The 15,568-nt window shown below is 38.2% G+C and overlaps 1 protein-coding gene across 1 annotated transcript in view; it reads right to left on the reverse strand.

Moving 5' to 3' along the window:
* LOC306867404 (hepatoma-derived growth factor-related protein 2-like) overlaps positions 1-14,250 on the reverse strand; it is a 19,869-nt gene extending 5,619 nt beyond the window's left edge. Inside the window, exons 1-10 of the mRNA XM_079413039.1 lie at positions 14,020-14,250; positions 13,427-13,503; positions 12,767-12,905; positions 12,510-12,680; positions 1,923-2,045; positions 1,737-1,805; positions 1,464-1,653; positions 1,189-1,273; positions 241-538; positions 19-146 (exon numbers count right to left, since the gene is read on the reverse strand). Coding sequence (XP_079269165.1) covers positions 19-146; positions 241-538; positions 1,189-1,273; positions 1,464-1,653; positions 1,737-1,805; positions 1,923-2,045; positions 12,510-12,680; positions 12,767-12,905; positions 13,427-13,503; positions 14,020-14,091 — 1,352 coding nt within the window. The 5' untranslated portion in view covers positions 14,092-14,250. The remainder of the gene's footprint in view (positions 1-18; positions 147-240; positions 539-1,188; positions 1,274-1,463; positions 1,654-1,736; positions 1,806-1,922; positions 2,046-12,509; positions 12,681-12,766; positions 12,906-13,426; positions 13,504-14,019) is intronic.
* Positions 14,251-15,568: the final 1,318 nt, after the last annotated feature.

The following is a 15,568-nucleotide window of genomic DNA, read 5'->3' on the forward strand; positions in this document are numbered from 1 at the left end:
ACACTCCAAAATACATGCCTCATTTTGTGTTTCTCCTCTGATCTCCGAGACTTCTTTTCTTTGATCTTCCTCTCCTTTTTCTCTTTCACCTTCTCTTTCTTTTGCCGCCCTTTCTGGCTGTCTTGACGTTTGGCGGATTTCTTCACCTAAAGAGGAAACAACAACCCAAACAGAGTCAACATTTTGAGCAGCGACACTAGTAGAAAGAGTCTGGGTACTGGTGGTGGTCTGGTGACTGGCCTCTGCAGGTGGTGGCGAGTCAGAGTCTGAAGGTGCGGGGATGGGAGGAGGTGGAGGTTTCTTGGATTTTTTGAGAGGGTGATCCTCCACTTCATCGTCTGAGCTGCTGCTGCCACTGCTGCTTTCTCTCCTGGCCTTGCTCTCTTTGTCCTTTTTCCTTTTCTCATCCTCCTCTTTCTCCCGTTCCCGGAGTTGACGGAGTTCTTCAGCCTCCTCTTTCTTCCTTCGCTCCTCCAATTCCTTCCGCCGCTCCTCGTCTCTCTTCTTCCACTCACTGACGCGGTCCGTCTCGCTGTCGCTTTGAATAAAAATTCAAACTCAAACAATCATCCATGTGTTCCTCAAAAATTCACAGAATATTTGTATGTTCTTTCATGATCATATGAATTGTATTTGACAACATATTAGTCTGATGGAAACATTTTGTCTTTTCTCACCGGAGCTTACGCTACGCCTAAGTCATCCACTCTCTCGTGTATAACAGTCAGCAAAAGCTAGAGATTCCCGTTTAGTAAGTTTTAAAGATGGATATTTTCCTTACACAAACGCACTGATTCAAGATTTTTATTTGTCTCTCACACAATTATACAGAGTATAACCATCAGTGAAATGTAGGTCAGGTCCGGTTAATTCCACTGACTCGCTTCAGAAGGCCTTTATTAACCCCCAGAGCCTTGTGGAGCACTTTTTAAATGATGGATGGATACACTTTTTTGGGCTTCAAAATCTCGGCCATCATTATAAAGCTTAGAAGAGCCAGGACATTTTTTAATAGAAAGTCATATACAAGTAAGATGGCTTGAGGGTGAGTAAATCATGGGGTAATATTCATTTTTGGGTGAACTATCCCTTTAACTGATTTATGACGGAAAGGAAATACTATTATCATCATCAGTGTGGAAACGTATATGTAAAAATGCTAAAAAGGAGCAGATAAACCAAACTCACCTATCGCTGTCTGATGAAGATGTAGGAGCCCTTTCTGGAGTTGGTTTGGGTTTCTTTCCTCGTGGCTTTGGTGGAGGTTTCTCCGCTTGGAGAATGACGCAAAAAGAAAAGTGTCCTTTAGTATTGTGATGTACTTGTCTAGGATTCCTGATATCCGAGGACAACTGTCTCAGGTAAAGTTTCCATCCACTGTGCGGCCATTCAACGCAACTACTCAACCGTTAAAACTAATTATAATATGCGCTGGCTTCACATTGCAAAGCGCATGCTCTCACCTTTCTTGCGTCCTTGTGGGCCTTTCCTTGCAGGAGGAGCAGGAGGTTCTGAATCAGAGTCGGATTTGGATCCAGACTGCGATTCGGATCCAGAGACGGCCGGCCGGGGCTTCTCATCTTCTGAATCGCTCCTGGCGGCCCTCTGATCTGACTGGGAGCCTAATTCTGAATCGGAGCCAGATGAGGCCTTCTAAAATGATTTAAAAAAAATACAGTGTAAGATCAAGCAAGTATGTAATTATAGATGGCAACAAGTCACTGAGGTTGTCTCACCTTCCGCCTGCCTCTGCCTGCTGGCTTTTTGCCGCCTCGACCGCCCGACTCCTTCTGTGGCGTGAAGTCCTAGAGAACACAATAGTAACTTGTTTATATGATTGTAATGTGCATTTTATTAACTACACAGCATTTTTAGTAGTAATGAAGCTATGAGATGTTTGAGCAAATTTCTGGTGAGAATACCTGGTCGCTGTTTTTGCCGGAGTCAGAGTCCGAGCTGGGTGATGGTTCGGGTTCTGAGGGAGATCCACTCTCCTCTCCATCTCGATCACTGGATGATGTCCGTGTTCTCTTCACTGGTGGCCGCTGCAAAGTTTGACATAAAAGATGGTTTTTATTTATTTATATTTTTATACATCTTGTCCATGCAATTGAATTGAACTCACGAAGCTTTCAAGCTTCAAAACGGACACAAAAGCACTAAATAAATAAATAACGGAGTGAAGTCCATACTTCACTTAGGGTTTTCCTCCTTTCAGTCATCTTAACAACAACAACAAAAAAAGTTAAAAAATGAACAGTCTTTCATGTTAAATAAAATTTTCATATTACAACAATAAAAACATTTTATTTATAAAAAGCATCATCCGCAATAAAGGACAGGAGTCATATCAACTTAATTTTAAACTACAGTTTTAGGTTTATAAGCGGTTTAATAGGCTAAAGAGTGAAGAATAATTCAATGAATAATATTCTCTGGAATATTGAAATAGGCTATAACAAACAAAGCATCTATTTTATTGCTTTCTCGACTGGTATGTTATATCAGAATTATTCAAATGTTTTTGTCATTCTAGATTATGAAATGCCTGCTGACAGCGTGGTTTATCTATGAATTTAACGTTACACAGAACTATGCTCAAACTGCGATCGCTCGTGGAGATAATAATTAATTTCCATAAAGATGTATTTATTTAGATGTTTATTGGCGAAATAATGGTTATATAGTAAATGTTAATATAATTTAGTGTGTTTCAAACAAGTGAATCTTGTTAAAAGTTACATGCAGTGGCCGTGCTGGAGCATTTCCTGAGCATCAACCGCTGAGTGAACAGCAATATGAAAGCGGCTTCCCGAGACTAATGATGAGCAATTATACAACAGAGAGAGAATTAAATTCAGCGCTTTTATTTCCAACATGCGCTCATTCATGGCTGCATACTATTTAATTCAGGCAAAGTTACGTCTTTATTGGGAGAGGACTTGACGGATTATTTTACGTGACTCTGTGAGTTCGTCTCTATTTCTTAGAGCCAAGCTGCATAAACTGCATATCAGGTATTTGTGTAATACATCTAATTTGTGCATTAATGCCTGTTATGTTGAATAAAGTTTACTAACTGCAGCAAATCAAGTACCCGTGCACGCCGTTGTTGTTGTTTCGTCTCCCCTCAGACGCGCTGCAATGGCGATCCTGCGCGCAATTCTCAAAACAACCACAAGATGGCGACATTTATCGGTGAATGCGATATTACAAAACCGATATCCGATTATGGTAAAATGCCTAAACAACGGGAAAAATATCGGTAAATCGATATATCGGTTGATTTCTATTCATGTCTCTTTTAGAAATTAAGGTTTTTGAGGAAAACATTCCAGGATTTTTCTCTGTATAGGGATCAAAGGTTGAAGATACAAATTACAGTTTCAATGCAGCTTCAAAGGGCTCTACATGATCCCAGCCCTGGGTTTCTGCAGGATTTTTAAACTCAAATTCAAGACCTGCACAAATAAAAATTAATACCATATGAGCGGGGTGGGCAATGTCTATAGTACCATATTAAACTGTAAAATTACTGTAAAGCATAATTTACAGTTCAGATACAAGTTTTCACAAAAACAAAGTTTAATAAAATGATAAACTTTACATTTCAGCCTTTAAACCATTTTTAAGAAAATGGATGCGTCAAAAGAATTTATTAATTTAAACAATTTATCATCAATAAATTATTATCAATTAAACAACAAATTAGGGGTGTGCGATATTAACAAAAAAAAAGATCTCTCGATAATTTTCTGAGATTTTTTTCGATAATAATTAGACAATACTTTGCTGAGTGTGTTATTGTGACGATATCTTCTCTAATTGTGCTGACAGCTGACTCCTGATTTTTTTGATATTCTTCATATTCTGTGTGGTCAATTCACAGCAGTGATAGAAATGAATAATTTCCAAACAAGTTTTGTGGCCATGTTTACCTTGAAGCCATTTTTTCTAAAAGACTGCACCATCTTTTGAGTCAAATTCTTGCATTGGGGCTGTTACCAAGCAAATTAAATCAGTATCAACAAAATTGATCTTTGCATTACAGAGGAAACACAGAAGATGCATCTAAAGTGGCATTTTGATGTATTTACACACTGTTCTGAGGGACATGGAAAACCTTAACCAGCAGTTACAAATGCATAAATAATGTTTTGATATTTTAAACAAAAAATGTAGAAAACTGATGTTTGAAATTATTTTAAAAGGGATAGTTCACCCAAAAATGAAAATTCTGTCATTATTTACTGAATTTCTTTGTTCTGCCGAACACAAAGATATTTTGAAGAAAGTTTTTAGGCTGTTTTATGGTAGAAAAAATACTATGGAAGTCAATGGTGCCCCAGAACTACTCCGTTTCCCACATTCTTCAGAATATCTTCCTTTGTGTTCAGCAGAACAAAGACATTCATCCAGGTTTGGAACTACTTGAGGGTGAGTAAATTATGACAATTTTCATTTTTGGGTGAACTATCCCTTTAAATGTGAAATTAACTCTGACAGCAGGTGGAAGCAGGTCACTGTTAATAAGGGAGTCATTGGAAAACAACACTGTGACTGTTTGGAATTATTTTTGTTGGAGAAATAGAGCATAAACAGTTAATATGGTGTCTAAAACGTAAGTCTCTTTATATAAACGTCTTGTTTATTGAACTGTTGTATAAAATCAAGATCACATTTGTAATCATACTGACTTCACTCTTCGTGTGATATTAACTATATGAAATTATATAAATACATACATTTTCAGCCCCATATCTTGAATTATGTGATAATTCTAAATGTATTTTAATAGACGGATACATGCAGTGAAAGAACGCACTCTAAACTCATCATGTAATGTATGCGCGCACTCTGCAGGTGTGTTTTCACGATATAATTGATATCATCAAATCGCACATCGTTAAAAACAATTATGATATTATCGCAGACCATACATATTGCACACCCCTATAACTGTTTAGATTTTTATAATGCATTGTCTTCTTATCGATCCACCAGTTCACATTTAAAGCTCTGCGTGTTTGCAGGGTAAAAACATGGGTCGATTTTTGCATTGGTCTGAATTCTGAACAGTTTTATTGAAAATGCTCATTCATTCTCTGCCAGCAGGTGGAGCGTTTGGTAGAAATATAACTGTTTCCCCGGTAACGGCAGAACACAAAGCAGAGCAGCACTGGACTTTGAACGTGCAGCGCTCATGTTTATTTCAGGAAATTGAAAAAGTGATTGCCCCCTGAACCTAATAACTGGTTGGGCCACCCTTAGCAGCAACAAATGCAATTAAGCGTTTGCGATAACTTGCAATGAGTCTGTTACAGCGCTGTGGAGGAATTTTGGCCCACTCATCTTGGCAGAATTGTTGTAATTCAGCCACATTGGAGGGTTTTCGAGCATGAACCGCCTTTTTAAGGTCATGCCACAGCATCTCAATAGGATTCAGGTCAGGACTTTGACTAGGCCACTCCAAAGTCTTCATTTTGTATTTCTTCAGCCATTCAGAGGTGGATTTGTTGGTGTGTTTTGGATCATTGTCCTGCTGCAGAACCTAAGTTCGCTTCAGCTTGAGGTCACGAACAGATGGCCGGACATTGTCCTTCAGGATTTTTTGGTAGACAGCCGAATTCATGGTTCCATTTATCACAGCAAGTCTTCCAGGTCCTGAAGCAGCAAAATAGCCCCAGACCATCACACTACAACCACCATATTTTACTGTTGGTATGATGTTCTTTTTCTGAAATGCTGTGTTAATTTTACACCAGATGTAATGGGACACACACCTTCCAAAAAGTTCAACTTTGTCTCGTCAGTCCACAGAGTATTTTCCCAAAAGTCTTGGGGATCATCAAGATGTTTTCTGGCAAAACTGAGATGAGACTTTATGCTCTTTTTGCTCAGCAGCGGTTTTCGTCTTGGAACTCTGCCATGCAGGCCATTTTTTCCCAGTCTCTTTCTTATGGTGGAGTCATGAACACTGACCTTAACTGAGGTAAGTGAGGGCTGCAGTTCTTTAGATGTTGTTGTGGGGTCTTTTGTGACCTCTTGGGTGAGTCGTCGCTGCGCTCTTGGGGTAATTTTGGTCGGCCGGCCGGCCACTCCTGGGAAGGTTCACCACTGTTCCATGTTTTCGCCATTTGTGGATAATGGCTCTCACTGTGGTTCGCTGGAGTCCCAAAGCTTTAGAAATGGCTTTATAACCTTTTCCAGACTGATAGATCTCAATTACTTTCTTTCTCATTTGTTCCTGAATTTCTTTGGATCTCAATATGATGTGTAGCTTTTGAGGATCTTTTGGTTTACTTCATTTTGTCAGGCAGGTCCTATTTAAGTGATTTCTTGATTGCGAACAGGTGTGGCAGTAATCAGGACTGGGTGTGGCTAGAAAAACTCAGGTGTGATAAACCACAGTTATGTTTTAACACATTGGCAAACACTTTTTCACACAGGGCCATGTGGGTTTGGATTTTGTTTTCCCTTCATAAAAAAAAACCTTCATTTAAAAACTGCATGTTGTGTTTTCTTGTGTCATCTTTGATTAATGTTTCAATTTGTTTGATGATCTGAAACATTAAAGTGTGACAAACATGCAAAAAAAAAAAAAAAATCAGGAAGGGGGCCAGCATTTTCACACCACTGTGTGTGTATGTATGTATGTATGTATATATATATATATATATATATATATATATATATATATATATATATATGTATATTGTCGATAAGCGATGTAATCGATAAGAGCTATCGATGGTCGATTAAGCGGTTTCATTTTGGGGTGCGTGCGGCTCGTGTGCAAAACACGTGCAAACGTCTGCTAGTGACGGTGAAAGGGCTGGGTTTTACAGGAAAATAATTTACTAATGCACAAACAACGCTTTTAATGTGATCCAAACTTTAAAAGTTCATTAAAACAGATACAATACAAAGTTATTGTTCAATTATAATTTCCCTAGATAATTGTTGCATATCGGGCACTTCGCTTTGACAGGGATGCGCGCACGCGAGCAGGACAGATACTATAGGCTATTCATTCATACAACTTAATTCGTTCCTACGAGATATTAATTTGTGGCCACAGTCCAGGTTTCATTAATTTGTTCCCTAGAAAACCCATGAATTTAAATGCGGGAGCAATTTAAGTCATAGTAACGAATTCTTAATTCATGGCCACGAAATCTTTAATTTCCCCCCACATGTTTACCACAGTAAGAGATGCGATTAAAACAACAATAAAATAAACCTGCGAATCTAGAGGGTGAGACAGTGAGGATTTGGGAAAAGAAACAATAAATAATATTAAATTTGTGACCATCTGGCAAAACAGAACACAAAGCCGCGTATGGCTTGATTTAAATGTATGCGCTCGAACGGCATGAATCCAAAAGCATGGTCGCGATTTAACATTTGCCTGCTAACCAATTATTTCTCTTATTAACAAAGCTTTGTACCTCACTTGTGTCATAATACTCACATTAAAATGTTTCAAATGGTAACAGTGTATTTTGCAGTAGCAACGCCGGTGGTTTTGGAAACGGATCACTGACCACACGTCACAGCCCCACACGCCGTACTTGCGTTTGGGATCATTTTATTTTAAATCCCAATAATGTCAATTGCAAACATTGCGACAATGTTTTAAAATAAAACAACAAGCACCATGAAACCATGTAAAAAGGCGCATTCAACTGTCTCCGTGCCAGAATATGAAACAGCCCACAAAGTATAATGATCCAGTGCATAACTACGGCGCGCTCTCCATTTTATCAAATGATCATAATCACATCCATTAATTTTACGATCCTGCTACTAGCCTTTTACTTAGACAAAAAACCCTTTCATTTGGGTGAGGACGCTGGCGTTTTGAGTGGCATTTGCACATCCTATCATGCCCTGTCAATAGACGCATTTTGCAGCATTAAGGTTAACGATTAATTGATCGTTAATTTAAATGACAATCGATTGTGGAAATGATCGAAAATATATAAGGGAAGTCAATCATACATACATACATACATACATACTAGGGCTGGGTATCAAGTTCGATACTTTTTAGGCACCGACTGAATTGCCTCGATACCACCGAGTATCGAAAAACGTCTTGTCGTTCGGTACCAAATTTCGATACCTAAGGGGTTAATCTCATCACCGTCAGTAAGCCAATAATCCTGCAGCACTAGTACCCCTTTTCCACCTAAGCAGTTCCAGTGCTGGTTCGGAGCCAGAGCCTAGTTTCGAACCGGTTCTTTGTTTTTCGACATCCAAAGAACCAGCTCCGAACCAGTAAAAGCGGTTCGTAAGTAGCACCAAAACATTGCTGGGCTAGGAGGAACCGCTTGCGTCAGGAGCTGGGGGCGGGGTTACCGTGACCAACAAGACGAACAGAAACTTGGACCGCCATATTTGAAATAGCAGCTAAACGCTAACACGTTTAATTCGCCGTGTTTGGATGCCGATGTAGGTTCGCAAAGCCATGAACATCAAATAGCACCGCAACGTCCGCCATTGCTGATAGTTTGTTTAGGCTTGTTCGGGATAGATCGGCGCTGCGCGGACCGTTCGGTGCGATGCATATCGGGGTGCTGCGGGAGCGACTGGAAAGCAGCCGGCTCTTTATGCTTTTGGATCGCTCTCACCGTGCTTTAGTGTGTTGTGTGCCGATCGATCAATCTGCGTGGCGCTGATGTACATCGAACAAGCCTGTTGTGCTGCGCTAGTGAACCGAAACATGAAACGTATTCAGTGACGTAAGAGCTGGCTCTGTATTGGCTCTCTAGCCTGTGGAAAAGCAACTGGTTCTTAAAGGGTTCGCCAGTCGAACTAACTAAGAACCAGCTATAGCACTGGCTCTGAACTAGCACCTGGAACTGCTTAGGTGGAAAAGGGGTATCTGTGTGTTTGACTAGAAGTGGCGCGGCGCTGATAGATCAGTGTTTGACCTCCGCGAGAGCGTTTCGAAAGCGCACGGAGCAGTCTGCTCTCTATATCGCGCAGTTTGTTTACTACACACAGACTGAAGCTCGTGTGACGCTCGCGGTGATTTCAGCGTCTGCCGTCTCACTAAATGAGGTCATAAACACATGGACAACATCTCCAGAACTGCTGTGAGTGTCAATTAATGAGCATTTTACCATTTGATTCGAGTAAAACTTGCGTCATATCATATACACACAGAACTGTAAAGGTATTCCCGGAAACCCGTCAAAATAAAAGTTCGGTTTAACTTGGAAGACACTGCGGTAGAAATATATTAATATTGTTCAGCGGACAGTACATACTGCCACTACTAGGCTACTATTAAAATTATTAAAACTTTATTATTATTTTTTTTAGAAATTAAATCACACAACAGTTATTCCATTTTTTAATTTTAATAGTAAACCCCCTTTGTTTGCCAAAATAAATAAACTTTGATTTTCAATAATTTAAAGAAATTAAATTAATGTTTTATGTCTTCATTTGAAAACCAGATACAGAACACAGAATTTCTGAGGAAAAATAAAACCTTTCATTAGGCTATTTTAAGAATAAATTTAAATAAACTAAGTTGTTTTTATGCATTCAAATAATTAGAGATACTACACCAGAATTTAATAACAATAAAACATGTGGTGAAAGAAAATAACACGCACTTATGAAAGTGGATGAAGATTTAAAATTTCTTGAAGTCTTTAACAACCTAGAAATTATGATTCTGTCTGAGCTATGCGTTTTAAAATGAACACGCACTAATGTAAACGTAGCCTAACAGATGTGTAAACTGAAAACAATTTGAACTTTATTAAAATTATTTATTTATTGTGTTGGATATATTTTGTTCCTTTGTGCAGTGGCTCAGGAGATGAGGCTTTGATTCTGTATAAATATCAACATTAAAAAATAGTTTTTTGAGATAATGTAATCTTATTAAAACTGATTTCATAAAACTGCAATCGAAAAAAGTATCGTTCAGGAACCGGTATCGAAATCAAGGTATCGGTATCGAAAATTTTTGAACGATACCCAGCCCTAATATACACACACACACACACACACACACACACACACACACACACACACACACTCTAACCACAAATGCTCGTCTTGCACTAGCTCAGCCTCACACATGATGTAATCGCATTGGAAAGGTCACGCGTGATGTAGGCGGAAGTACCGACCCAGTGTTTACAAAGCGAACGTGCAAAAAAAGTCAAACGCCCTTTACAAAGAAAAAAAAAAACATTTAAATAAAAAAAAAAAAAAAACATTGGTAAAACGAAGATATCAGATTCCAAGATATCACAAGCTGAAAATTTAGGGGCACACCTTCAGTGTCACATATATTCCCCATTTTAACTGTATTACTGACAAATGCTTTGACAATAAATAGACTTAACTCATAGAAATTACAATGTGCAGTATTCTTTTAATTTAATTCTTTTAAGTATTTCTTAATTTCAGAGGGATATGACAAATATTATAAAATTACTATTTTTATGCATTAAGTGCAGTTAATATTACATGTTCATTTCTTGTTTATTTCATGTTTACATTTGACAGTAAAGCACTACGCTTGAGTTGAGAAGCTTACAAAATTAATTTTAATTAACAACAGTAACATACAAAATCTAATTTTTATGTAGAAAAGGTATATATTGTACTCCTATTAAATGTACCATTATTCTTCTATAGACTTGTATGGAACTGACCAACAATTATCTGTGATTTAGTCGCAAATTGAAGTCAAGTTTTTCAAAGCACTTTGTGACTTTTCTTACTTCATACACAAAAAGGAGCAAAACTGACAAAATCTGATTTGATTTAATAGTGATTTTATCTTTTCAAAATATAAAAGGAAAAAATATGAATTACTAATAAGCCAATAAGTGCTCCTCTGCTGCTATCTACAGGTTAAAGCCTAATGGTGATTTTATGTATTTTTTAATATTACAGGAGTATTTGTTTACCACAGTATATTGGTTATCCCATTGAAAACAACATTCAAGTTTGACCATTTTGGAGCTTTAAAGTGCTGGAAACAGTTGTGTGAAACGCTTGAAAGCCACTGAAAATGGCTTGAATTTCTCTCTCAATAGGTTCACTATTAGCTGCACGGTTTGTTTGTTGTTCATACTCAGAAAATATATTTCTCTGGGGGAAAAAAAAAGTCACTTTTTTATTGTGTTTTGTTATTATAACACGTCCACCCTAAACGTTTTTGGATATTTTTAGTAAATTAAATGGACCTATTTTTCACTGAAAAGCGCCTATAACAATATTGTAATAAACGGCTATAACTTGCTTGGGGAATGTTATATTAGACCTTATTTGCCTTCCATCACTGCTTTCCTGTGTTCGTGTTGGTTTTCCTTGAATGTATGTCTGATCCAGCTGAGTGGGCGGGGCAATAAGTGTACTCGAGAGAAAGTGCTCATTTTAGTGTGTGCATTGCAAATGTGAAAATATATTTTGATGTATCCGTTTCTTTAATTTGCATTATTATTTGTATTTTTATTTAGACTCTTGTTTCTAAATCTCATGTATAAATCATATAGTAAGTCAAGAGTTTATTTTATAGAAATGGTATGTTCCAATTCGGGGGAGAGTGGGAAACATTTATAATTAAGATGGTCGTCACTATTAGTATGGTGTGGACGGATAAAGAGCTTGTGAATGTGATTGTGCTGTGAAGCAAGTAACTCCAGCCTCAGTGAATTGGAGGGGAGTTAGTACTGTCCTTAGTACTTAGCAGTTTAGACTTTTTATTACAATCTGTATTGTAAGCTCTTAAATCAATTTATTTGCATGTTTTTGCACATCCGCTCTAAATAAACATATTTTTGGACGTCAGCTTCGCTCCGGGGTTTGTGAACCTCCTTGAGGCTGCTCGGTCATTATCACAGTAGACAATTTTATTTAAAAGTGTAAAACACCAAGACACAACTTTCTAAAGAAAAAAATCCAAACTTCAGGAGTTTGTGTTTGAGTACACAGTAAAAAAAAACACCCAATTGTTGCTTGCGTTTTTCTTAAAATTCTGGAAATTCATTCATTCTTATAGAAAACAAAAGGAAAATTGGGGCTTTAAATTAGCTAAACTGAAACTTCAAGTTCTCCTGTTTATAAAGATATATGGCACTTGATGCTGACTGCTAGAATATGTCTTTAAGGGTTAAGCCCGAAGTATGGCTCATTTTTAACATGAACATATGGCGTATGTGTACAACAGAACGTAAACATAAAACTATATACTTTAGGCATAGCTATGAATACATTCATAACATAAAATGACTCTAATGCTTAAAAACTACTTGCACTACACTGATTACTCTACAACCACTAACACTCTTCTGTTTAACACTAGTGAATTTGTAACTAACTAAAACTGACATTAAGAGCTTTGACAAGAGAAATTCAGAGCACCTTAAAGTATAATGCATAATACTGCAAGAGAAGAGAGAAAAATGACAGATGAGATGACTTGTGAGGATATACAATCAATCATGTTGGCTTGTTTCGAGTTTGGATACCTTTGCAGCAGGTGCTTTCCGCTTCACTGCCGTCTTCCTTTGATTCTCACTTCCAGAGACAGAATCATCACTGCCTGTTTCAGCTTTCCTCTGCACTACTGCTTCCTCGTCATCTTCCGCATCACTTCCCGGTGCAGGTTGGTTGTCCTCGCTGTCTGATGATGATGCAGGCTAAACAAATACAAGGAAGATGTAACAAATCAGCATTTACTCTCATGAAACAACAGATGATTACAGATATAGAAATTAAGTCTTACTGCAGGTGTGTTATAGGAGGCATGAGGGTTGTTTTGGATTTCCCACAAGCCTTCGTTGAACCCTTTCCTTTTGTTGGGCTTCCCATATCGGTCTTGATTCTTTTCATATGCAAAAAGGTCCTTGGGTGCAAGGAATGCTCTGAAAGGGAAGTTAAAATCAATATTATAAAGTTGGGATGAAACAGAAGTAGCAACAGATCTGTTCTTCTGTATTGTAACTGGTACATACCAGTATAACAGAAAATCAAAAAAATGTAGGGTGTAAATTTGTTTCTATGCATTGTTGTTGATTGGATTTAAAAATGTGAACAATACACTCATTATAGCATTTTAATTAAACGTTGTTAGGTTAAACTCATTATTACCAAATGAAACTGTACAGATGAAGTGTTTATAATAACATCTGCAACATGCATTTAGACAATGGATTGGGTGATTTTTCCTTTCATGCCGACTTTAATAAATTAAGGGGTCTATAAAGTTCTCAGTTTGAAAAAGAAAAACAAATTTGGTCTAAAAAGCCTGTTTAGACAAGCAAGGCCCCACTATACTTTTAAAAACACTGCGAAAACAATGAGGTTATGCACACAGCTCATAACAAGTAATATGCATATTAACATCATTAATAACCTGGTGCTCATTAAATCCAGGGATACGTACGTTTCATGAGTCCCGAAGAAAAAGATGGGGATTTTATTAGGCGGAGGTTTGACAGCCCCTTCTGCAACATCTTCAATCTGGAGGAGAAATATTAAAATAAGGTTATTACATATTCTTCAGACCTTCAGTAGTGGATATTTGAAGGATTATAGAATTAAGTACAAATGAGTTTTCTACTTTGTCACGTGCAAGAAAGCCTCTCCATGTGTAAACATGACAACTCAACCCCCCCTCGTTGCATTTTACATGCTATTAAAACAAAGGAATACAAAAGTCCCAAGTCTAAATGTAGTAATCATTCACATTTTACCCAATTATGCATCTAAAAACTATTCCTAATGTATAAAATACAAAACTAAACAAGACTTTGCGGACACGCGACCTTTGCTGCAAACAAGTTAGCAAGCCAGTTAGCCTCACACATTCATTCATTACTAGGGTATAAATAGGAAACAAACACATAATTATGATGTTTAGACTCTGAAGTAATATATAATTCGAGTTTGTTTGCAAAAACTGTGCATATATACATATGATGCGTAAATCAAATGGCTAGGCGCTGAGGTGAAGAGGGTGGGGGTGTGTGCTCTTACCCGGGCCGGCCAGTGGGGATATCCCTTCATTTTAGCAAAGACAAGATCCCCGGGCCGGAAGTTGTGCGGCATCTTGTCGTCCCTCTATGCACCGCTCCTCGTTCTGCTCGTTTGTGTGGTCCGCGGTCCGTTTTTCGGGCCGACAGACAGCGAGACCTGCTTCAGATACAGTACGCGAGGAAAGGCGGTTGATTTCTGCAGCGGTTTCCGCTCATTCCATTTTTTGTTAGCGGAAGTCCCGCCTCTCTTGAGATCGATGATTGGAGGAACGGACTGTCACTCTCTACGTCCACCAATAAGAATGTACAATGTGTACGCCGCTTAACCCTTTAGGCGCCAGGGTTTTTTGGGAAAAAATGCTGGATTTTGACATCAAGATTTCAAAAGCTTGTGGCTTGAAAGGGCTTGAAGATAGAGATCTACTGTAAATTAGAAAAATGTTGGGCATGACCGAAAGTTTATGTGGGGTGTAAATATACTAATCTAATTAGCATTTTCTGACGTCATCAGGGGGTGGGCCCTCTTGAATTTCATAATATTCAGGAAATAGTAGATATTGAATTGATGTTTGATTTTTTTTTGTCTTTTTCTCCTCATTCCAAATGATCAGAAAAGAGGAAACCAACAATAAAACAGGATAAAGTACTAAATTATTACTATATAGTAGTAAAACGCATGTGAACAGTAGCCTACTTTTTGATCAGTTCATCAGTAATATTCCGGAAATAATAGATATTGAATGGATGTTTGAACTTATTTGCATGTTTTTTTGTCTTTTTATCCTCATTCCAAATGATCAGGAAAAGAGGAAATCAACAGTAAAACAGGAGAAAGCAGTAAATTATTACTATATTACTGTGCCATGGTAAAATACATGTGCCTATTTTTTGATCAGTTGACCAGCTATCTGCCCAATCAGGTATCTATGTGACAGTTTATAGTTCTTGAGAGTGTGGTACCTCTCATTGCATGGCACAGCGCACAGACCTGCCCCAAACTGACTGCACCTGTACTGTCTGCCGGCAGCCCTTAGAGCGCGCGCGATCAGAACAAACAGCGCAATCTGGCCGATTATCAGAGAGCAACAGCTCTCCTATGGACACTAAGACCACGTCCACCACTGCCACCCCCATCCCCGTTGGGAAAAGTGTTGAAATTATCACTTGTTTGTGCTTTGCGAACGATCGTGCCTTGCGCGGCGGCACCATTGCGCGGAAAAGATGTAAGTTACTGGGAGAAGCGCGATCATTTGACGGCCGATCGTCATTTCCAAAAGGCAAATATTCCCCTTCAGAGTCAGAATCGGCGAATAACATTTGCAACACATCCTCACAGTACAACTTTTTATTAGCCATTTGGCGATTTTCTCTCACAAATCTCACAATTTACTCAGACGCTATGAACTGAACTGCTTCCGCATTAATGACACGATAGCTCACTTACTCTGCTATTTCCTCCAACAATTGTGGTCTAGAATCGAAGTACTACATGTTTACATCTAGTGGAAGGGAATACAAATGAGATATTACACCATATTATTACAGCCTAT

Source organism: Barbus barbus (genome assembly GCF_936440315.1).
Source record: "Barbus barbus genome assembly, chromosome: 49".
In the NCBI taxonomy this organism is placed as follows: Eukaryota; Metazoa; Chordata; class Actinopteri; order Cypriniformes; family Cyprinidae; genus Barbus; species Barbus barbus.